Source organism: Heptranchias perlo, chromosome 24 (assembly GCF_035084215.1).
Source record: "Heptranchias perlo isolate sHepPer1 chromosome 24, sHepPer1.hap1, whole genome shotgun sequence".
Classification (NCBI taxonomy): Eukaryota; Metazoa; Chordata; class Chondrichthyes; order Hexanchiformes; family Hexanchidae; genus Heptranchias; species Heptranchias perlo.
Window position 1 is genome coordinate 35,353,419 of NC_090348.1, and position 25,721 is coordinate 35,379,139.

At 40.6% G+C, this 25,721-nt stretch overlaps 1 protein-coding gene across 1 annotated transcript in view; it reads left to right on the plus strand.

Annotated features, from left to right (window-relative positions):
• Positions 1-715: 715 nt before the first annotated feature.
• ccdc3a (coiled-coil domain containing 3a) overlaps positions 716-25,721 on the plus strand; it is a 59,603-nt gene continuing 34,597 nt past the window's right edge. Inside the window, exons 1-2 of the mRNA XM_068005069.1 lie at positions 716-1,347; positions 3,692-3,866. Coding sequence (XP_067861170.1) covers positions 983-1,347; positions 3,692-3,866 — 540 coding nt within the window. The 5' untranslated portion in view covers positions 716-982. The remainder of the gene's footprint in view (positions 1,348-3,691; positions 3,867-25,721) is intronic.

Sequence of the window (25,721 nt, forward strand, 5' to 3'; positions counted from 1 at the left end):
AAAATCCTCTTCATTATTCTCAGTCAGACTTTACTTCATCACCAAGTCAACATGTAGTAACATTTTATAGCAAAATAGGTATATCTATAAACGTTTCAATGCATTACAGATACTGTACCTTCAACATGTGCACAAACATTTTTCAACTTTGAGCAACGGCTTCTTTCATTAAGCTTCAAGGTGACTTAACGCTAGACCATAAAATGCACCCAACTTCTTTACCCAGAGAGTGGTCAGAATGTGGAACTCGCTATCACAAGGAGCAGTTGAGGCAAATAGCATAGATGCATTTAAGTGGAAACTGGATAAACACATGAGGGAGAAAGGAATAGAAGGATATGCTGACAGGGTTAGATGAAGTAGGGAGGGAGGAGGCTCATGTGGAGCATAAACACCGGAAACAAATTGAATTATGATGTGACCACATCACCGCTGACCATAGCAGTATGCGCCCTTCTCCTAACATAACCGGACAAAGTTTCTTGAAAGGCACTTTCTCAGATGACAGTGCCCCTTTTAAAATTGATGATTATGCATACACTTTGTACGGAATTCCCAAGGGAGCTTGCTGGGAAAGAGTTAACAATTCGCACATGCTACCGATTGGTTCTCTCAGTGGAAAACTGTGATTGGTTCTCACCCACCACAGGGGAGCTGATTGGTTCCAGCTGACTGAGATACAATTGGCTCTCTCCTCCTGGTCTGAAGTATCAACTTCATTCAAGTTTTTTTTTACAATGCAACTGTGTATCTTTTCGTTGGCAGCTGGGAATCGAGCTTGTTGACAGCTCTGCTGATTTCCAGAAACACTCACTCCCAGTAAATTCTCGGATCTATTAGTTCGCTGTAATATTTCATTTCTTCGTTTTTGTTTTCTTGGGGGGAAAAAAGTTAGAAAACAAACACAACAGTTGAGAAGTAGGGGAAAATAGAACTTTCCATCCAAAAAAAAAATTGTAATTCTATAAACAGCGAAGAGACCATGATCTTTTTACCGGTGATAATCCTAATTGTGACAGGTTGTAAATTCACCCCGGTTTTAACATGTCAGTTCCCCACCGACTGGAGACCCCTGAGTGAAGGTTGCAGGGCTGAATTGGCTGAGATAATAGTTTATGCCAGAGTACTGGCCATCCATCAGGACATGTACAGTGTGTACAACTACCTGCCGTGGCAGTACGAGACCAGCCTGTTCTACTCGGCGGAGATCGAGATGTTGTGCGACCAGGCATGGGGCAGCATGCTGGAGGTGCCCGCCGGATCCCGTCTCAACCTCACCGGCCTCGGCTACTTCTCCTGTCAGTCTCACACCGTCATGGAGAACAACAGCTACTTCTTCTTCCTCAGGTAAAAACAAAACAAAAAACATAAAAACATTGTTAACACCATACAAACAGCAACAGAAATGTTTCTTGTCTGAAATTTATTTGTATTTTCTAACTAAAATGGTTTAGCTAAGAAAACTCTTCAAATATCCCTTTTAGCACAATCTTGTGCCAGACTTGAATAGTATGAAGATTTTTTTAAGATGACATGTTAACAATATCAAGATGTTAAAAACAAATATACGAGTTAAACACATATGCCCCTTTAAACTTTAGCTGTTGCCAATAATGTGCTCCCAATGTGTCCTGCAAACCCTTTTTACAACTTCAGTAGACGCTGAAACAGGCAGATGTGAAAATGCAATTCAGTATGTGTTTTTCTTTTATAATCTTATTAAAAAGGTTGCTTATCTTGTAGTTTTCAGTTCTGAGGAAGGGTGTACTACACCCCAAACGTTAACTTGTCTTATCTCTTACCAGATGCTGACTGACCTGCTGCGAACACCACAATTTACTGTTTTTATTTCAGATTTCTTCACTTGCAGTTTAAAAAAAAATCAAGACCCAATTGCTCCACGTAAAAGTCAGTGTAATCGCCTTAAAATTTAAAATATTCTCAAAGATATGAATGGTTACCAATCTTCCTTTCAAACAGATGCACTACCTAACAAATCACCTACTTGCCTTTTGTGGAGACTTTTTAAAATGTTATATTTCTAATTTATTCTACAGAGTAGTTTTCCTGAAATTAAATATTGTTATGTTTAACCATTATAAAACAAGTTTTTTATAACAATTATTACTTAGCTAAACTTTGTTTTTCATATGTCAAAAACTGGCACATATGAACTGGGCCATATGTTAGGACCTTGCAAGGTTAACCTATCTAGTTCTCTCTTTGCATTTTGAGTAAAGCATTTAATGTAGATGGCAGGCAATGAGTTATAAAGCAGTAATTCAATCAAAAGGCTTGAATGACGACATAATGTGCAAAAAGCAATGCTCAAATATTTTATGAAAGTTTGCAGATCCTCAAGATCAAATTACGACCTTAAACTCATTCACTGCCAGACATACGTTATTCTGTGTTTTATATCCTTTTTTATATAATATATATATTTGTTCTTGTTATTGCCCATCCTTGGTTGCTCTGAGAGCATTAAGAGTCAACCATGCATGTGTGACTGGAGCCACATATAGACCAGACCGGGTGAGGATGGTAGGCTGCTTTCCTGAAAAACATTAGTGAACTATTTGGGTTTTTATGACAATCCAGCAGGTTCCATAGTAATTTTCTGATGTTAGCCCACAAATGACCAGATTTATTGAATTTAATTTCCCAACTTGCCATGGTGGATTTGAACTCATGACCGCGGGGTTGCTAGTCCAGTCTCATAACTAAAATATTTAGTTTTCTTTCCCCATAGGTAGCAGGTACAGCACAGTCAGTATGATACAAATGAAAAACAATAAAGATGATAGTGAACAGGATCTACATACTACTTATGGTGTCATATAACTCATACTTTAGTAAAACCAGCACATTATATTAGGCAGTACATTTGTGGAAAATATCTATATATTATTAAAAATCTTGTGTAAGGCATACACTTCCTGTCCACAAACTTTATGCACTGTCATCACAAATTTTACTCATGCTTTTCTGCCAATATTTAGCATTATAAATTGCAATACTAATATTTCCCATTCAATTTTCCTGTGATCAAAATGTCACAATGATTTTGCAGGATCTGGTCACTAGGTGGCTATGTTGATCGAGTTTCTGGAGTCTCTCTCCCAAATCAGTTGCCATCTTATATATAAGTTACATTGATTAATTGACATTGGGCAATGCAATTCATCAAAGTTTTTTCAACAATTCTGGTTATTGGAAAATCAAAAAAAGTTTAAATTAGAATTTGTTTTAATTTACTTAAATTTCATAAAAGAAAAAATATAGATTATAGTTAAGTTCATTATTGCTTTTACAGTGGAGATTGGCACCTTGGTAGCAGCAATGGTTCAGCTTTGGATTTGGGGTTTTCATTTATCTCTTTCTTCATGGGAGAGCATTAAAGGGACTTTCTGTGTTTGTCTTTTTTGATTATGCCTCTGTAAAGCGCCGTGGGACATTTTTCTATGTTGAAGGTGCTATATAAATGCAAGCTGTTGTTATTATACAATAATCTTGCATAAAGGTAGTGTCTATTTTATCTTCAAATTTACATTTTAAATTTGCTTTGCTGAGTTACTATTTCATCTTAGGGTGAAGCATGTATTGCTACCAGAATATCCTGGGATATTACTGTAGATCTCAACCTATTAAAATATTAATGTTGAAAAACTGCTATTTTAATTTTTTGCAGGATGGATGACAATTATAACATACTTCCTCATGGAGTTAATTTTCAGGATGCTATTTTTCCAGACACAACTGAGAACAGGAAGATGTTTTCCAGTCTCTTTCAGTTCTCTAATTGTACTCAAGGGCAACAGCTCCAAACTTACACTGCTGACTGGGAAATCCAAGAGGATCACAGGGTAAGGACGCCATCTGCTGGTCATCTCCATGGAGCATTTAGGCACTATGGATTTTGGTAGTAAAATAAAGTTTCTAAATTATTGTTTGGAAGCCAAATATTCATACTGTCTCATTTTAACATTCTCAGCTATAAATGTAATGAATACCAATATATTTTAATGGAAATTCAACCTTCTTGATTGAATGTGAAAGGATTAAAGTAGTTCAAAACAGGGTATCATTTATTAGTACTAAAAATAAATTGGTTCAATACGACATTCTTTTCTTTCTACTATTCCTGGTTATTTCATTAAGCTGAAGTAATCTGATACCAGTTAAGAGGCTTCTATACCTTCTTTACCAAAATTTAACAAAGATGCTGTACTTCAAAGGAATTTCTATCAGTAACTGTTCTTTAATTGTAGTGAAAATATTGTAATTTACTAGTGGATCTCCTATGGTAATTCTCAACTGTGAATGAGAAAATGTGGTGTTCCTATACTCTGACATACAAAATATCCTAAGGCAATTTACAAAGACACTAGACAAATGAATGTTATTATTGTCATATTGTGGGCGCTCTAAGCTGCAACAGCAAGCATCTGTCCCATTCCCAGTACGGTCAGAGATATTTCTTTTCTCCCACACCATTCCCACACCCTCCTCATCTCTCTTCTGTCTTTGCATTAACAAGTTCTCTCTCCCCCTACTTCAATAGAATTTCTCCCTTTAGTGGATTATTTCTCTCCATGAGAGGGTATATAGCCTTCTCTTTTTTCACTCTACTCAAAAGGACGTCCCTCACCCCAAGCAGGATTATGTCTGTCTCTCTTTTTCTATCTTCCCAGACCCTAATAGGGTGTCTCTGTCTGTCTGTCTCTTTCCATCACTCTCTCAACTAGATTTTCAAGTGAGTCTCTCTGCTTCCCTCTTGATCCCCCACAAAAGGGTCTTTCTCTCCTTCCCTTCCCCCTCCTCCTGCAAGTGTTTGTCTTTCTGTCTCTCTTTTCTCTCCCTGTTTCCTGGGCAGTACCACTGCTGAAAAAATATAAAGTTGGGAATTTGTTCATTTGGATATGGACTTCTGCACACATGCATACCACTTTTCCTTGCCCCTTCCTTCAATTCTTTGTCCCCTCTCCCTTCTTTTCCCTTTAATTTCTTTTCACTTTTTCTTTTCCCTCTTTCTTACTCTTTTGTTTTATCTATTTCCTGTTTCTTTCTATAATGCTTTCTCCTCCTGTTTCTTGCAGCTTTTGCATTGCTGTATGGGGAGATTGAGAGAGGGAAGAGCTGGGGTATTAAAAAAAAACACAAAACGAGTCCGGGAGGAAAGAGGGATACACTTCGGGGAATTGTATTCCTGGACAGGAGGCTGGGAGGTGGACAAAGAAGCTCTTGCAGGAGAGGATGGCTGCTTTGTAGCTTTCTGGCAATTGTAATCCCGGGACATTGACAGACAAATTAAAGAAAGAAAGAATGAACTTGCATTTATATTGCACCTTTCATGACCTCAAGATGTCCCAAAGCGCGTCACAGCCAGTGATGTACTTTTAAGGTGTAGTCACTGTTGTAATGTAGGGAAACATTAATAAAAATTTTGCCTATTTATTTGCTGGGGAGTGGGTGTGTCATGAGTCCAGGATGTTCAGAGGGCAGACATGGTAATTTGTGCTGCTTGTGGAAGAGGCGGGGTGGGGGGGGGGGGGCGGTGGTGGGGGGTTAGTGGTTGGAGCCAAGTTTATGGATAAGTTGTTGATTTTTTGGGGGAGGAATGAACACTTTTATTTTATGGGGTGTATAGTCGGATGGATGAGGAGCTGCCATGCCAGTTGTATCTCATGATAGGGAGAAAATTGAAATTGAGGAGGAATGTTTTGTATAATATGGTTGGTGAATAACAAAATAACTGATTAGAAGGTAGAAAAACAGAGACAAATGTATAGCCAACAATGAAGAAGAAAAGTGATGGACAGACTTGACAGTCATGACCCAGAAGGCCAAGTCTACATGATTTATTATCCCAAGTTTGACTTGTATTATGGAAAGTGACAAATAATCTAATGCAGACTTTAGGCACTATAATTGTGGTAAAATCAGTAACTTGGATAATCGTAGAAACATTAAGTTCAAGTGTCATTGTGGATGCCTGCAATGGAAGTAGGGTACATGATTAGGTTTGCATTTTCTGTTCTTACCCCCCATTATTTCCCATATATGTACCCACATATTTCATTTAAACAATGGAATGACGTACAGAAATCACCATGCATGCAAGGTCTTCAACATTTACTCTGTGAATGAATGCAAGCAAAATTTCTAATGTAATCATTTTTAATGTAAAGACTCATCCTTCTTGATCAGAATTGGTTATATCATAAACCATTGGAAGACTGACGAAACAAAAACAAAGTAGACGTTGGCTTATTTAAGGATGATGTTTAATCTTCTGTTATCTTTCATTTGAAGTAGTCTTGTCTGCTTAATAAATGAGAACTACATACGGTGGCAAAACAAATAACTGATTAACACTGACAGTGAATGAAGAACCTGATAATTCAAAATCTGTTATAGTCATCTGATTTCAATGCTTCAAGCAACTTCATAAATAATTCTATTATTAAAAAAAAATCCTTATACATGTTTGTTATTTGGTTAGGCGGCAAGTTTGAAATATGTATTCTAGCAGCAATAGTTTCACCTCAGACGAAGTACCTGTCATTCAAAATCACTTTACATCTGAATCCATTCATTAACACTGCACAGTGTAAAAAGCTTTAAATACTTCACAGTTTTTAAAGTTGTAGTGCTTAATGATGCCAGAAATCAGTACTGTAACTAACACTAATAAAATCTGTTTCTGAAAACATTTTTGTGATCAGCGTGAATTTGCAAAAAGCAAATTTTAAATTGTAAAACTGGTTTAGCTGCCCTTGATCTATAAGTTGTCTGTCACACCATAAAGAACCACCAGCACTCCATCTCAATGATACTTGATTTGCCTCCTCTCCCCCAAAGCAGGCTGACTTCACCCATTCCCAAAGCAACATGTCTTCATTTCAAATGAAGTCTGTCTAATTTAACACTTCATATAAACTTCATATAAATATTATATCAGTCTTTATATAGATATCTTTAAATATTAAATCACTGTGTTATACAGGAGCTGAATAAGATAATATGAGAGCAACTATATATTATCAAACTGTGTTACAGGGTATGATGTGTCTACCTGTGACCACTTGGACTTTCACACAGCTTTTAAGAGCCCTGGCAGTTTCCAAAATGACAGCATCTTCAAGCCAACACATACAGAACTGATAAGACCCAGAGCACTCAACAGCAGCCCATTCCTGTCCAGCTTTACATTTGTGCAAATGACATGCTGACACCAAAGCTCAGCAAGATGTCAACAGATCAGGATGTTTACAGACCAAATATTTTTGTTTGCAAGCGAGAAAAATCAGAATACACATGGCCTTTAAACTGTGCTTTATTAACAATCCCCTGTAACAAATCCATTTAGATCTAAGGGATCTAAGCAGAACAAACATTGCTAAGGAGATTAAGATATGCACTAATCTTTGTAGGAAAAAAGGTTTTAAACACTAGGGGGTTGTAAGGTTATGACCCCTGAACAAATAAGGATATAAGTGTGCCCTTGTAAAAATTCCGTACAACTCCTAAAGGAACTCACTACAATTTAGTACGACTGCGAAATCCTGCAAGATAAATCTTATTAAGATTTAGATAAAAGTATTATTCAGAGCTTTATATATGTATTAATATATTGCTTTAAAGTTTCTTTTTGTGTGGTGCCCAGTATTTTTGAAATAATAACAAACTATTAGAAATATAAAATGAAAAACTTCAATCAATCGGACAAAATAATGCTATTACATCCCCTTGCGACTTATATCAGTTGCAGTACCATACTTCAGAACAACTGAACTTTGGTTTAGCATTGCAACACTTTTGACAAACTTTGATCAACTCAAACAAAACAATAAAAACCACAGTGCAGAGTCAGTAACTTACTGCCTGGCTTATCAAACCTGTATCCCAAAATTACAGCATAAAAAACAAAACCTATTTTACTGGCCTTTGGGAAGGCTGCTTTTTAATTTTATTTTGTTGTTTTTCTTGGGCATTTTCTCCAGCATCAAAATAGCAATATCAGTAATTCATCAGGCCAGGGGGAAAAATCATCAAAAAATCATTTCAAAATGTGCACAAAAATTGTTTTGCAGCATAAAGGAATTTGAAAAATTCTTTTGGATACTCAGGTGCTATATTAAAAAGCTGTATATTGTTCATAGAATCTTCCAATAATCAACAGTGGATTATTTTTTCATCTAAGCCCGCAGTAATGACATCATAGTAGTTAACTTTGTCATGTGGCTGTCAGCACACATGGAGCGCACTGACAGTAAGTATCACTACAAACCACCATTACTAGCACTAAATGGTCTAAAACCAGACTAAAGCTCCTATACAACTAAAATTAAAAGTATACATTATAAATATCAGCTTATACGTGGGATTCATTTTAAAACAAAACATTTCGGGTTCAAGTCAATGGTTAGATTTTCAACTTGCCACCATTGAAATCAATGGAAATGAAAATCAGGTGGTTTCTATAACGGGCGGCTAATTTATAACACCAGTTTTACGCCTGGCAGTCTCGTTCCAGTTATTTCAACATCTATTCAGTAGCAGGAGAGCTTTAAGGGTGAGCAGCAATAGCAACAAGAACAGCAACATGCATTTTTATAGCACCATTAACATACAAAAATGTCCCAAGGCACTTCTCAAAGGTGTGAGGAAAATGGATGCTGAACCAAAGGAAGGAAGGATTAGGAGGGGTCACTATAGGCCCTTTATGAGCAGCTGCTCCCCCTGCCCCCTCGTGTGCTCCCAGTACGTCATGTGCTATATGCTGGAGTGCTACTTTGAAATGTAAATTAGCTGATCTCACGTTATCTGGTGTGGTCAGTTGTCTGCACTGCTGGTACACCTTCACATTACAGTAACTAAAAGCATAGATATATATTAAAGGGGTGTGAGTGATGCTGTGGGCTAAAACATGTCCTTTCACTTCTGTGCCCTGGTATTGAATCCAGCTGGAGATATGTTTTCTTTTTATTCGTTCACGGGATGTGGGCGTCACTGGCAAGGCCAGCATTTATTGCCCATCCCTAATTTCCCTTGAGAGGGTGGTGGTGGTGAGCTGTCTTCTTGAACCGCTGCAGTCCGTGTGGTGAAGGTTCTCCCACAGTGCTGTTAGGTAGGGAGTTCCAGGATTTTGACCCAGCGGCGATGAAGGAACGGCGATATATTTCCAAGTCGGGACGGTGTGTGACTTGGAGGGGAATGTGCAGGTTGTTCCCGTGTGCCTGCTGCCTTAGTCCGTCTAGTTGGTAGAGGTCACGGATTTGGTGAAAGTCTTCTAAATACTAAATTTGCCCTCATTCAGAAAAGCTATTATGATCATTGCAGAGGGAAAAACAAATGGTGTGATGTGAGACTACCTAAAGGCAATTTGAAAAGTAAAATGAATGGTGAGAGAAATTTAAAAACTATTGGATGATTTGCATACTATCGTATGACTTCATTCAGTCTACACTCTTTGCAAGCAGAAACTTAAATTGTTTTTTTCCACTTGTTCCACTCAGCGAACTTGATGGGCTTCAACATTTGTTTCACAAGTCAACCTTATTTTAATAATCTGATCATTTTATGTAACAAGTACAGTTTTCCTCCTAAGAAAGAACTTAGATTTATCTAGCGCCTTTCACGACCTCAGGCCATCGCAAAGCGCTTTACAGCCAATGAAGTACTTAGAGTGAATCTCATTTTAAATAAACTGGATTAGAACCAAGCAATAGTGAGGTGACACACCACTTGATACCATGGCATCTTCACTGGTTGCACTCTTATGTCACAGTACAAAAAACATTTCTCCATCAACAGTTTTTGTGAATTATCTGTCACTGTCGTATGCTCAATTGTATGATCAGAAACTCACCAGGGGGAGAAATTTTCATTGTGCGTTAAGTGTAACAAAATATTTTGTAAATGTATTTACAATGTCATTACACAGAAAAGGCTAATTTTCTGCTCAGCTGTGCCAAAACAGCAGGCACACAATTGGAACAGGGCAAATTGGGAGAGTGGAACCTGCGCCAATTTCTAACTGGGCTACAATTTTGCAAATTGCTGTATTTTGTGTGCTGAAATTCTTCTATCCATTTCATGCCTCAGCCTCATTACGCCCCAGATTTGTTGCAAAAATATTGAAATGAATACCTAGCACCATTTTGTAGGAGCTTTTGCTCCAGCTCAGCTTTTTTTTCCCTTGTGCACCCATTTGGAATGGGAGCAAGGGAAGCTCCCAGTGTGAATTAACTCTTAAATTGCTACAAGCTATGTATGTTTTTGTACTTCTTCCCCAATATTTACAATACTTTTATGGTTTTTCTTAGAGTTTTTTAAACATATTTCTGATACATTTTAGGAAACAGATGCCATTTCCTGACTTTACATTAGGTTTTTCATCATTTCAGCCTTGCTGTTCACTACCCCCCCCCACACACACAGTTGGAAACTTTTTATAATAATTTTTGAGTCTTTAAAAAGCCTTAAATATTTCTGTCTCCACACGTGCCGCTTTCATTTAAATAGATGCATCCCTTTAATATTGAGAAGCAACCCTTTAAGGGCTCCATGCTTATGTGATTTAACTCCCTGTGCTCCCACATAAGGCTACAGCGGTGCAGGTTTATTTAAATGCTATTCGTGCACTGAGCTGGTGATATCCAGCAAACGCAGCTCCCCACTGTTCTGACTTATACAATGTGATTTCAGCAGCTTTTTGAGCCAGGATTGCAAAATTTGCTCTATAGCATGTAGAGGAAATATTCTTTCCATATGTGGAACTGTAGGACCACCATCACTGCATGTTCTTTCAAGCTTCACTAAATAGGCCAGGGGGTGGGATTAGAAAATGGGAGTAAAGGGCAAAGAGGGGAAAAAATGACAAGTTATAACAATTCACTTAATCCAATGCTGTGAGCACATTTAAGTTAGTTTGTCCAAGTTAAATATCAACTTCTGTTTGTTTTAGCAAACATAAATATTAGTGGCATATTGAGAGAACTAGTGCTTATTTTGTTTGGATTTTGATCAGTACAGATTTAATTAAATCCTGCATTATAATCTTATGTACCTTGACAGATTTTTGACTTTCTTTGAACCTAGTAAATAAATAAAGATTTCAAAAATATTAAATCAAAATAGTGACAGCGTGACATCTTCACAAATACAGCTTAGCTATGAAATGAGGCTGTAACATACAGCAGCCAACAGAACCTGTGCAGGCAACGTGACAGAGTAAAAATTAATGGCGAGGTATCAATCTTTTACATGTTTTTGCAGCTCTTTCTTAATACTTTGAAAATTATAGTGGTGTTCCATTGTGGAACAAATGAAGTCACAGGCCAATAGATTTTGGAGTGAAAATGGAACCCTGAGTGCTACTAGTATAGTCACCAGGGAGTACAGTTAAATGTATTTTAAAAATTGTACAAACTTGTTGGGCCAAAATAACAGTGAGACTAATGGGGCTTGCTTTTATTTATGCACAAATGCTACAGCAACTTCAGGTGAGGGGCAGATGCGAGGTCAAACGCAGAAATCCAAAAGTTGCTGTCTGAGATGCGCCGCTCCGCTGTTAGCTTTGCGAAAATGGCATCTCGCTGTCTGCCTCACCTTTGAAATGCATTGAATGGCGTGAAGTTGTTGTATTTGCGCGGTAGGTACGAACTAAACTCCCCACAGTAAGTTAAGTCTTGTCCATTTCAGTCTAAGAACCCTTTTAACGACATGATAAATGTTAATTACTGCCCAATCAACCTCTCTGGCACCGAAAATTAACCATTACAAGTGTGGACTCTCATTCCTTCAGGTTTTAATTGTTGTTGGAGATTTAAAAATGTCAAATTTAATTTTTTTTTCACTTTTCCTTTCTGCCTCTTTTTACTCTCTTCATCTTTCTTTACCTCTCTTTATTTCTCTTTCTGTACCTGATTTGACATTGAATTCAGCCACTCTAATTTACACTTCCTTCTCAGTCCTTGCGCTGTTAATTTCACAATCCTTCAATTTGTTTGGTTAAGGAGATACACAGTTGTTTGTCCTGTTCTCCCAGGTCCCAGATGCCCTGTTCCACTCGCTGCAACGTTTTCACATTATGCTCCCGATTCAACGCCGTTAGATGCCCTGCCACAGCAAATTATGGCACATTATAATTCATTTTTTTGGTCTTCTTACAGATTTGACATGCTGTAAGATCCTAATTAAAAGCTTACTAAAAACAATAACATCAATCTTATAAAAAAAATATTTTTCACTGCTACAATTCTGGTTGACTCACCATCTCATTTTTCCATACCCTCTTCGAGAGCAGCATCTTGATTTGCTGCTCAACTTCCTCCACCTCCACCTTCTTCGTTGGGCAAAAGATTGCCATGGGAATTCCTGGGTGCGAACTCATGTTGTGTTTCTCCATGACACAATAGCCCTGATTCTCCAAGTTGTGTCGACAGCATGCAGCCTTGCCGGTGGTGAGCACAGGTCAGAAAATCAGGCCTCTGATTCGCTGCAGACCACATTTTGTGATGTATGACTTTGGGGCTGGGGGACAGAATTAGGCTGTGCTACAGGAATGCACGAGTCTCATTAACATGTAACGTTCATTTATATTTGGTCCCATCTGGAATCTCCTGTTTTCTGGAGAGGCTCCGCCTACAGAGCACACCTCGCCTCATATATCTCCACTGTGCCATTGTGAACTTCTCTGCCACCATTACAATGGCCTCCATTTTAGCACCCGCTATCGGGTGCGTTCTTGGCGCGGGGGCTCCGAAAATAGGGGAATCCCGGAGCGGGTCAGGAGCCTGGCTCCAACCCGCCCACTTCCGGGTTCCCCACAGACGCGCCGACGTGCGCGCGCAGCCCCCGCATGTGGGACTCCCGCAGGCAATTAAAGCCAGCGGGGTGCCACTTAAGACTATTTACCTAGGTATTTCAGGTCATTAACAGACCTGATTAAGGGAATATGTCAGGAGGGGTGGGATTTTAGAAACAACTGGGACTGTTTCCCATAGTGGGGGAAACACTCCCAGTTGAAATGGACGTATTGCAGTTGTCAGCCTGTGGCAGCTGTAAAGGTCCATTTGACAGGTGGGGGGGGGGTGGGGAGACCCTCATTCATTGCAGGAGGCCACTCTGTCACTTGGGACAAAGTTTGGCCTCCACCACCCTCCTCCTGACAATCAAATTCACCAACTTGCACACTTACCCCGGGGTCCAGAGACATGTACCTACCTTGCGGACCCCCTCAGATGTACATCTTCCGGATGGGGGCCGCCGTAGTTGTAGTCATGACCTCCTCGAAGGGCGAACAGCATCGCCGGCCAAGCCGTCCACCTCTGACACGTGGAGCTCCACAACACAGTGCTGTGATACATCCACCTGCACAGCAGGAGGGAAGGCAACCACAGAGAGAGATGCGTCGCAGGGGGCACTATCCTCGCCACAGGGTCCACAGACCGAGGCTCAGCTTCCTGGACCTCTCTGAGCAGCGGTGCACATGGAGGCTCAGAGTCATTCGACATGTAGTCGTGGACATCTGCAGCCTCCTTCATGCCGAGCTGCTCCCGGTTGGCCCGAGCACCATCTTCTTACCTGTCGCTGTCAACGTCACCACTGCCCTCAACAACTTCTCTTCCGCATCCTTCCAGGGTGCCACCGGGGACATCGCCGACGTCTCTCAGTCGTCTGCACAAAAGAGCCCTGCAAATACACCTACACCCACTTTGCAGTGACACAATGGGTGGCATCAGGTGTGGGTCTTCATTGTGATCCTCAGGAACGGGCATTATTGCACAAACCAGACAAGATTTGCAAAGACGTGGCAGTAGTGGTGCCAATATAATATGTGATGTGAGTTGGTCAGAAATTAAATAGAAGTAAAAACCATGACAAACCCTCAAACACCCTTGTGCATCCCCTTCATGCTCAGAACACGTTTGCCTTACGCTTCCTACTGCACATATGTGATGCATGCCCTGTGGCTGCAGCACAGGTAGTGGCAGGTTGAGTGAGGCTGACCGTGAAAGAGATGCATGAGAGGGTGAGTGTGAGATAGAGCCATGAGATTGTATGAGGATTGGGTTGAGTGGTAGTGGCGGGATGAGTACTGGCGAGGTGAGTAAGTGCAGGTAAGATGAGGATGAGGTTTGAGTGGGTATGAGGGGTGATGTGACAGAGTAGTGTTGGCAGTGCAGAAGGAGATGTGGGGTGGGGGCGGTGATGTGGCAGACGGAGTGTAGGGGAATGAGTAAGTGTACTCACTTTGGCTGACCTACTTAGGTCATTGCAGCGCCTCCTGCACTGTATGCAGGTGGGCGATAGGTTGGTGGTGCAGGTGACCTACTATGCCATCTCGAGCCAGGCCTTCCTGGTGGCAGAGGCAGGCCGCTTCCTCCCGCCTGCCGGGGAGAAGATCTCTGTCCTCCCCCTCCTCCTCACCCCATCTAATGATACCTGGAGTGAGGTATCATTAAACTGGGAGCAGCCTTCCCCCTGGACTGCTCCATGCTGTAATTTTTGCTATTTGTTGCAGCATCTGTCAGTGGAGGACTGCCCCTTTAAATAGGGCTCCTCCAGCTGACAGACCTTACTGCGCATGCGCAGTCCGCCCGACGCGCAGATCAGCAGCGGGGAACCTGGAAGACCAGGTAAGTGGATCCAATTCGGCTGCGATCGCGCGGGGCAGACTGATTTCACCGGGCACGTTACCCATGCGCCTAATAGCCCCCCCGCCGCGAACCCGCAGCCCTGGTAACATCGAGCCCAATGTATCTATTAATGGCAAATTGCAAACCCTTTAAAAGCTACTGCCTCACCAGATTTTATGCTCCCTATTCAATTTAGGAGTTATTTTGATGTGGTCTGCCCTCTGAGCTGCTGGAACAGGTGGGCCTGTGCCTTGGTCCAACACAATCTCATTTTAGCAATTCTTGTAAAATTAGGGCTCATATATCAGGTTACTATAGGTAGGTAGAGGTTTTTAAATCACCATTCTCACTGATGATGTGTTTTCTTTTGCCTTTACTCAATGACAACCTCATATTGCTTTATTTTTACGTGTTTCTTTTTATCTTTAAATTTAAGTTTGCTCTCTCTTTCTACAATGAAGCTAGGAAGCTAAAAGAATGATTTAATTTTATCAAGTGTTTTTTTTTTGTTTTCAAAGTAAATATAATGATGAATAGCACCAAAGAACAAATGCAGTCCCATTGACTTCAGATAAATGACCTAAACATTGAATTCCGGTGTACCACATAATTTCCCATTCACTCCTAACGTACAAAGACCCTGATCCAGACATAAATCTATAATCCCAATTAGAACTCAAAATCCAATCTAATCTATTTGCATGTTGTTCAGTTGGCACACTGGTGTCAGTGCGATGCTTGTTGATCATTGTTCGCATACTAACAAGTTTTTGTAATAAAGATAATTATTTTCTAACCAATGAAAGTGACTGAATATGGATTCGACCACAATTACATGATTTAGATGCACAGAGGTACGCAATGGTAATTTATTTTTATGTTTATAGTTTCTCTATGGAATACTGATCCAAGCACAACATTTCTTGGCAAAGTAGTCATTGCTTTCTATAAGCTGTATATTAATGCTGGTAAAGCTCAGTAATATGAACTCTTAACATCCTGAATTTAGTCCCTGTAGCACTTGTGTCAATATAATTGAAAATTCATGCGTAAACATAATCCACAGCCTGCATGACACATAATTTTTTTACTGTTTGTGTCTTTAGAAGAATGATCTTAATATACAAGAACTGACTTCAACAGCATCATTTTTAGTTTTATTCCAAAATAAACAGATACAATAGCTTGCCAACAATACAAGGGATTTATTTTTCTCCTTCATTTCTGTTTCTACATTTGAGCTTGAAAGCTTGTTTACAATGGACCCCTGGCCAAAAGTGGCTGACAGTATTGGAGACAAAATGAATACACCACAAAATCAAACTATACATATGTTAACTCTTCTAGGGTTTCGAATTTTTTTGCAAAATCACACTATCTTTTGGTTAGTATCTTTAAATGACGTTTCTGAATGGGTAGAAATTAAATACCTAATTATATGGAATGCCAGTGCACTGTACTAGGACAACCCTATATTAGCACAAGTTGTGAAATTGTCATTCCATATAGTGGTTTATGGCTCATTGTTGAAACTGTTGTCCAATTCTAATATGCACGTGTCAAGCCCCAACCACTGAGTCCAGTTTGTTTGTTTTCTTCTGGCTGTTCTCTTTTCTCCCAAGTGGTTCATCTTTCTTCTTAGTGTGTTCATTTATCATTCTTACCTCTTTGTTTATCTGGACTTACCAACCTTCCCATAAATCTCAGTGAGATCCCTATGTAATATTGTTCTCTGGGCTCCTGTTTGATCTGCTTAATCCTCCGGAAGCTGCTAGAAATGCCCAGACTCCCATCAGATGTGGAATATCATTAAATGGCTGAAGCCACCAGGAATGGTGTGATGAGATGACAGCTACTGTTCAGCTGGAACAGCCTCATATTTGCAGAGAAGCTCATACCCCTTTCATTATTGCAAACTTGCTTCAAGTAGAAGTAGTTCTACGATAGCATCCTGGTTCTCTGTAATCCAACCGATTTATATGGCGGTTCAGATACCACAGCACTGGGCAGCAACAGAAAAACAACATGCGTGTGCACTGTCATTTAAAAGATGCAATAACAACCTTTATTATCTAGCCATGGAACTTCACTGATGTCAGAGGTGGGTCTGTACAGTCCAGCAATGTTAAAATCCTCACTGCTAGTTTAAATGGGTGGACTGAGTGCTTATAGAATAGAATCATAGAATGGTTACAGCACAGAAGGAGGCCATTTGGCCCATCGAGCCCATGCCGGCTCTCTGCAAGAACAAACCCACTACCCCGCTCTTTCCCCTGCAATTTCTTTCCTTCAACTACTTATCCAATTCCCTTTTGAAAGCCACGATTGAATCTGCCTCCACCACCCTTCCAGGCAGTGCGTTCCAGATCATAACCACTCGCTGCGTAAAAAAGTTTTTCCTCATGTCACCTTTGGTTCTTTTGCCAATTACCTTAAATCTGTGTCCTCTGGTTCTTGACCCTACTGCCATTGGGAACAGCTTCTCTTTATCTACACTGTCTAGACCCTTCATGATTTTGAACAACTCTATCAAATCTTCCCTCAACCTTCTCTGCTCTAAGGAGAACAACCCCAGCTTCTCCACATAATTGAAGTCCCTCATCCCTGGAACCATTTTAGTTAATCTTTTCTGCACCCTCTCTATAGACTCTGGAACAGTTCCAATAGATTGGAGGGTGGCAAATGTAACCCCACTATTTAAAAAAGGAGGGAGAGAAAAAACAGGGAATTACAGACCAGTTAGTCTAACATCAGTAGTGGGGAAAATGCTAGTGTCTATTATAAAGGATGTGATAACAGAACACTTGGAGGGCATTAACAGGATTGGACAAAGTCTGCTTGGGTTTATGAAAGGGAAATCATGTTTAACAAATCTACTGGAGTTTTTTGAGGATGTAACCAGTAGAATAGATAGGGGAGAACCAGTGGATGTGGTGTACTTGGATTTTCAGAAGGCTTTTGATAAGGTCCCACACAAGAGGTTAGTGTGCAAAATTAAAGCACATGGGATTGGGGGGAATATACCGGCATAGATTGAGAATTGGTTGACAGACAGGAAACAGAGAGTAGGAATAAATGGATCTTTTTCCAGGTGGCAGGCAGTGACTAGTGGGGTACCGCAGGGATCAATGCTCGGGCCTCAGCTATTCACAATATATATCAATGATTTGGATGAGGGAACTGAATGTAACATTTCCAAATTTGCAGATGACACAAAGCTGGAGTGGAATGTGAGCTGTGAGGAGGATGCAAAGAGGCTCCAATGTGATTTAGACAAGTTGGGTGAGTGGGCAAGAACATGGCAGATGCAGTACAACGTGGATAAATGTGAGGTTATCCACTTTGGTTGTAAAAACAGAAAGACAGATTATTATCTGAATGGTGATAGATTGGGAAAAGGGGAGGTGCAACGAGACCTTGTACACCAGTCGCTGAAAGCGAGCATTCAGGTGCAGCAAGCAGTTAGGAAGGCGAATGGTATGTTGGTGATCATTGCAAGAGGATTTGAGTACAGGAACAGGGATGTCTTACTGCAGTTATACAGGGCCTTGGTGAGACCACATCTGGAGTATTATGTGCAGTTTTGGTCTCCATATCTGATGAAGGATGTCCTTGCCATGGAGGGAGTGCAACGAAGGTTTACCAGACTGGTTCCTGGGTTGGCAGGACTGATGTATGAGGAGAGATTGGGTCGACTAGGCCTATATTCACTAGAGTTTAGAAGAATGAGAGGTGATCGCATCGAAATATATAAAATTCTAACAGGACTAGACAGACTAGATGCAGGGAGGATGTTCTCGATGGATGGGGAATCCATAACCAGGGGTCACAGTCTCAGGATACGGGGTATGCCATTTAGAACTGAGATGAGGAGAAATTTCTTCACTCAGAGGGTGGTGAACCTGTGGAATTCTCTATTCAAGAAGGAATGGATATATTTCTTAATGCCAAAGGGATCAAGGGATATGGGGGAAAAAGCGGGAGCAGGGTACTGAGTTAGACGATCAGCCATGATCATTTTGAATGGCGGAGCAGGCCCGAAGGGCCGAATGGCCTACTCTTGCACCTATTTTCTATGATTCTATGACTCTAAGGCCTTCACACCCTTCCTAAAGTGTGGTGCCCAGAATTGGACACAATACCCCAGTTGCGGCCAGAAATGATGGCTGTCAGCGATGATAGTCCTTTTCATGTGCTAGCGGCAATGCTATCACTATGGGAGCTTTGGAAAAACCCCGTCTGAGGTTGTTCTGTGCTCCTACAGGAGCGGTGAAGGAGCCTCGTTTATATGGGATCATTGCCTTTGAAGTCAGAGCTGCTGTTTGCAGCAACACTGTAATATAAATGGGGCCACCAGAGAATGGCATTAGGGGCATTGCAATTGAATTGTGAGCTCCTAGTTATCAATCTGGTTACCAAGATTAGCGGTCAATGTTATTGCTATCTAGTTGCTGTGATCCAGTGTGGCAAATGACTGAGGTCAGCTTGCCTGCTGTTCAGAGACTTGCAGTTGCAGAGTTGATGTGCAAGTCATGTGGTAAGGATGTTAAGCAGTACTCAGAACACAAGAAAGAAGGAAGACAGAAAAAGAAAACTAAGGAAGGAAGTAATTTGAAGATAAGAGAACAGACTGGGAATCTGGAGAGGAGAGGGAGGAAGGTTGGCCAATACTAGAAAAGAAAAAGAGAAAATAAAAAACTGAGAAGGATTAAAGAGAGACATGAAGACTGCAGAGAAAATCTAAAGATGAAAGAAAAAAAACACAGAAGGAGAAAGTGAATATGAATACTACCAAATGCTTTTTTCTGGATATCAACTTTTCTTCCTTAGTTTTGCCATTGTCCTCCTGCCTGTCACTTGGCCTTTACTCATCCCCTCCACACAGCAACACACTTTAAAACAGGAACTAATCGTATGTGGGATCATGGATGTGATTCCATGTAGGGCGCGGAACTCCAGTATGTTGTGTCACCATACTCTCCATAAATATTTACATATATAAATATTTTGAGTTACATCCGTCAAACTTCAGGTGTCACAGATGCAAATTTCTGTAACAGTTTAAAAAAAGCCAGTCATTTCCTTCTGGTTTCAAAGATAATTTCGTAGTAAAGGAAAGTGCCCTCTAATTACCCTTAGAATGTGTCTATTTATAACAGTAAGACACTGTGGCCTTAAAAGGACAGACCAAGTTACTTACAGTTCTCACTAAGCATACATTGCGTTATATGGAATAATGCTCCTGTCTTTACAAAATGGTGTATCCTCCAACTTGCTGTGAGCAATATTACAAGAGATCTGCTTTAAATATATGTTTTCCATCATTGATTTCCCTGTCCTGGTTAATGCCCCACTTTCTCCAGCTTTTCCTTGTCGAACAGTTGGAAATTATAGTTCATAATTCCTGGTTGTCTCTCCTCTCCACTGCACTACATTCCTGTTTCATTTTAATATTGCATCACAATGAGTTGAAAATCAAATAAAATATTTAGTCAGATGACAGTCTAAAGGTCTTTTTTTAAACTTGTATTTAGATAATCCCATGCACCATCCAACAGAAAAAAATGGGTAAGTTACCTGTGTCCAAGACCATCTCGATGCTGTTCTGAATCAGGAACTAGGAAGTATACAGGAGTAGTTGAGTACTGAGATACAGAGTCCAGACCTTGGTCTCTGATGAGTCCGCTGATCTTAGCTAAAATAGCAGTAGTGAACTACAATTAGCTTGAATATCCATGAGCTAACAGGTTTCCCTATACTTTTTTGCTATGCAATGATCTTCTGCTAGCATGTGCATGTGGACAATAGATGAGGATGGGTGAGGCTTGGCAATAATACTCGCTATCTAGCTTCACTAAAACTATCTAAAAATTACCAAAACAAAGAGAACTTAACCTTTTACAGTGGAATGTTCAAAGTATCTGCTAAATCAAGTACATTGAATTATCTGAGCTAAGATTTTATGTTGAATAATTCTATTCAGAAATGAGATCTACAATCTAGGTTAGTAAATTGAAACTATTCAGTTTGTTCATTGTCATCATAATTCTGTAACCAGAAGCATTTAATATCTTTCCTGCTCCATGAAATTAAAGTAGGATTAACATAGGTCTTAACCTTTAGTTTCTCATGTATTTGAAGGCACCCTTAAATGGTCTGATCCAGGCATAATTTATACAATGTAAAATCAACATACTGTTGTACTCTTAAAATTGTTTGGGAAAGAAGTGCTTGTACTTTTCCAACAACAGAATGTGTCCATCTCTTTTTGGCATGTTTACAGGCTGAGAAGAGAAATGCTAATCCATGACTCCATGAGTACTAAAGGCATTTGCCGTACACCTTCCACAGATAACACAACAAGATAAAACTATCTTTTTCTTCACGTTTTCCCACAGCTCCCCGTTGTGAAGCTAGAATGGCCCCACTTGTAGCATTTTCTCTCCCTACATGGTGCTAGCTTTGAATCCTTAAATAAGGTCCAAAAATAAAACCCAAATTATTTCTCAACAACCTTCAGCTGTAATGGTATTTAATCATAATGGGTCAGACATTTTAGGGAATATTAAGCAGATAACCCTTAACCTTATTCTGAACTGAATAATTAACTTGTTCCAGATATATAAATACTTTAAACTGTATGTAGCATGTGATTCAGTATATCAGTACTCAAAGTTTCCTGTGACTTGGTATTGAGGTCAGAGAGTAAAGTTTTTTTTAAATTATGTTTCGTTGGATCTTTAGAGCACATTTTGTCCACTGCTACTCTTATGTAGCACTGATAGTTTATATTGCAAAAACTGCTTCTGGTATTAAAATGGCCACCTATGGTGGCTTGCACTGCCTGAGATGGCTTTTTACATCCACTGACACTGGTGCTATGTTTCTGTTAACATTGGGGGGGGGGGGGCGGGGTGGAAAACATCTCTTGAAATAATAATCTGGCCGCTGCACTATAAGTAAAGTGCTGTTTTATTTACATTATAGCTCTGTCTCCAAAGTTGGGACTGTAGACAATGGCAGTGATGAAATGTAAATGCAATATTAGACATGCCAAAGATGGATCTCAGAAATGTGTTACCTGGAGAAGGGGAAGCGGCCAAATGTCTGCTCCACAGCTCTATGGCATGATACATTTCCACAACATTCACCTGAGGAAGGAGGAAGCCTCCGAAAGCTTGTGAATTTCAAATAAAATTGCTGGACTATAACTTGGTGTTGTAAAATTGTTTACAATGATACATTAGAACAGCACCATATTGGTGCTTGTGGGGAAGATAAAAATTTTGAGTGAGAAATTCTAGTGCAGTGCTGTCCAATACATTAACCATTAGCCACTAGCCAAATATGGCTAATTGGGAGTTCAGAGTAAATAAAAATTGAATAATAGACAGCATTGTTGGGCATGTGATCTCAATACTCATATTCGCACAGCATATGCACATGTACTTTAAACATTTTCTGCATTTTTTTGTAAAATATTAAGATGAAAAGCAGAGTGAGTGAGTGTTTTTTGATCATTGTGAGTGCTTTACTTCCTTGGTTACTGAATGGTGGTAGATGTTTATTAAGTAAGTATGCATGTGAAGTACAATTATCTGTATTGTGTGAGTGTATGTAAGGCATTTTCTATTAAAATGAGTGCCTGTGGCTAAAATGGCTTCACCGGCATCTCCACATCATAAAATGGCTTCGCCATAGCTACACCTGTCACCTGTCAGCCCATTCTATTGCACAGCACTGTTCTAGTGGTTGGGTGGAGGTGGTAGTGAAGAACAGAATAGTGACTTCACTGACAAAAGAGGAGAGAGGGAAGTCTCATTCTTCAGTACAGGAGACCATTGTAGTTATTTCCTGCAATGTTGAAGAATTTTTAATGCAAGTTTTCAAGGTCCAGTTTATGAGAGCACATGATGGGAAATGAATGAATCTTTCACCTAATGTGAGAGACTTGATAGGCGTGCTCTCTAGTGATCCTCAACTCATCTTCTGATACTGATTCAGCAACCTGGTTCCAAAGCCAGACTTGGGCGACCACTGTTCTTAACCCCATTAGCTGCATGTAAACATTCTGCTGAAATAGATTAAAACTGCATTATTTCCCATAATTTGAAGAAAAAGAAAAAAAGTGATAGATTTGAAGAGAACAGCTGACCCTAATCAGATCAGACTACTATTTTCCAACACATACAATACGTTCCAGTTTTGTGTTAATAGATTTAAGAAGTTTCTTAACCAACTTGGTATTTGGTATTGTTGCTGGTTGGCATGGTTATAACTAAGTTTAGTTCAAAACTTGGAATCATGTTAAAGATATATGAAAACATGAAATGAGAAAAAAAACATTCGCCCATCCAGTATTTTCCTTCCGGAGATGGTGAGCAATGTAACAAGTCATGCATCTAACGAGCTTATTCAATTTTCTGAGGCAAAGCTCTCGATTAAATACTCCTTGATCCTCAAAGGTAATCAGGCAAAACTCCAGAATATTCATCCACTTGCATGTCTCCAGTATTCAAGTCTGGCCTGCTGCCTAACAAAGACTACGGGTGCTAAATTGGACCATGTAGCGCCCGCTGTTTCAGCGCTACACGGCCTCTCCAACATCCAAGATGGCGTCTTGGCTGCGGGCGCATGTTTCCAGCGTGATGTGCGCCAGACGCCATCTTGGTATAGGAATTAGCGCCGGAGCAGATAATGAACGCTGGAAGCATGTAAAGTAAGGAGAAAATGGATACAATCAGTGTGCAACGCTGATTTAAAGTGATAGACACCATTTTGGGACTTAACGCTCAACTCAACGCACAGTCTTAACCCCAACCATCTGAACGTGTCTTAGAGTGCCTGGAGGACACCTACCAGCGCTATTTAAAGGGACCATGCAGGATTTACAGGTTAGTGGCTGGATTATTGCTTCTGGCTGCTGAGATATTTGTAACTGTTTTTGGAGGTCTCCTATACTTGAATACTAGGACTAGAGGACATAGCCGAACATTTAGAGCCAGGACATGCAGGAGTGAAGTTAGGAAATGCTTCTTCACGCAAAGGGTGGGAGACGTGTGGTATGCTCTTCTGCAAACGGCAATTGATGCTAGCTCAATTGTGAATTCTAAATCTGAGATTGATAGATTTCTGTGAACCAAGGGTATTAAGGGATATGGGGATAAGGCGGGCATATGGAATTAGGTCACAGATCCACCATGATCTCATTGAATGGTGGAACAGGCTCGAGGGGCTAAATGCCACTGCCATTTGCTGCCTCTTGATATGCGCCACCTTCTCCTGCAAGAAAGCGGGATATGTGTCTGGGTGATGTGCCTGTCATGGTTGAATAGCGGCCAGTGTGTGGTGGATTGTGAGTTGTGGGTGGGCGGCTTGCAACAGTGGTAATGTGTAAGGAAGCATCTGGTTGGAAGAGTTGAGTAGTGATGGAAAGAGTTTTTTGGTATGTGGGTGATGGGGGGTGTAGTGCGTGGTGCAGTTGGTAGGAGATGCCACTTGACAGTTGACCTCACTCACCTTGACCACTCATGTCAAAGCATCGAACTTCTTCCTGCATGCATCCATGTTCATGATGCTGTGTGCCTGGCATTGACTTCGTCCCCAGCTGCCTCCCACTGCATTTTGGATATATGTCTGGAGGGCCTCTTGCCCCCCGCCCCCCCCCCCCCCCCCGCGGATACAGGATGTCCCTCCTTTTGTCCGCCTCTTGCACCAAGGTCTCTAGTGCATCAGCAGAGAACCTTGGTGCCTGCACTCTCGCAGGCCTGGTACAAACTCAGATCAGCAGATTGGTGAGGTCTGGCGTGCAGATTGGAGGATGTGGGATTTAGTAGTGCGCAACCTTTATTTAATGTTTCAATATAACTCATCAGTGTGTAAACATAGGGATGGGACCTGCATCTGTGTTTTACATGTGCGATGTCTGATCTCCATTCAGACTTCAGCAAATAACAGGTACCAGCTACCTTTAAGAGATTTCTAAGAAACATCCTCCTTTTAAGAGATTGGGCTCCCCCTGCTGGTGGAAAGTGTGAATTGCATTGATTCCATATGCAAGGCCTGGAATGGAACGCTGATCGCAGGTTAGTACTCAGGCCGGCTGAAACTCGCGTCCTGCCTGCGCGGGGTAATAGCGCATCACGCTACCCGCGCCCAAGAACGGCCCTTATCCAATTCCCCCCCCCCCCCCCCCCTACATTTCCCTTTGCTACCTCTACCCAGCAGCATTAGGGCCAATGTGTCCAGTTAGAGTATTTGATCTAAAATTTATAATACCAGTAAGTATTTATAGGCTTTTGATAAAGTTAGATATTTTGAAATACTAAATAGCACTAAAGGAACATTTATGCCATAACAATGGGACAATCTGCTGTAGAAAAATGTTACAGAATATTTTCTGTAGTATAGTATCAGTTTGTGGTTGCACACGAGGAAACCAGACAATTTCTGCATTTTGGCAATAGTACAACATTGCCTAGAAATAGAAGCTTTGTGGGATCTGACATTATGTTCCATTGGGGATAGAGGTTACCAGTTTCCAACAGTTCTTGCCAACATTTAAAAAAAAAAGCAGGTTGGTGAAATTGTCTGCCAAACAAAGTTTATTAACTGGGTGGGGACAGCACATGGATCTAAGTAAAGGGATCATATTGAACAAGTTATTCAGTGAGCAGCTGAGCCAGACAAACCAAGAACAGGTTTGATCTCCGGTTTGTGCAGAGTTTGCTGACCTCAGCCAGGACAGCAGTAGGGCACGACATTTGACCTGGGTTGGTGATCTCTGTTGGAAACGGACAGGTTGGGTCCAGCTGTGATTCCCCCATGTTTGAATAGCCCCTGTGATGCTCGCTATCAAGGCTTATACATGAATAATGGCCATTTGAGTGATGTGCTGGAGGTGCCTGTCACCCTATGGAAATGTATCCCATCTAAGGAGTTGATATGTTCAGGAGGGGGAAAGGGAGGGAAGAAGATAAATTTGATTAGTAAAAGGAATGATATTGTCAATTCTTTATACTTAATTGTAAACAATTTTACAACACCAAGTTATAGTCCAGCAATTTTATTTTA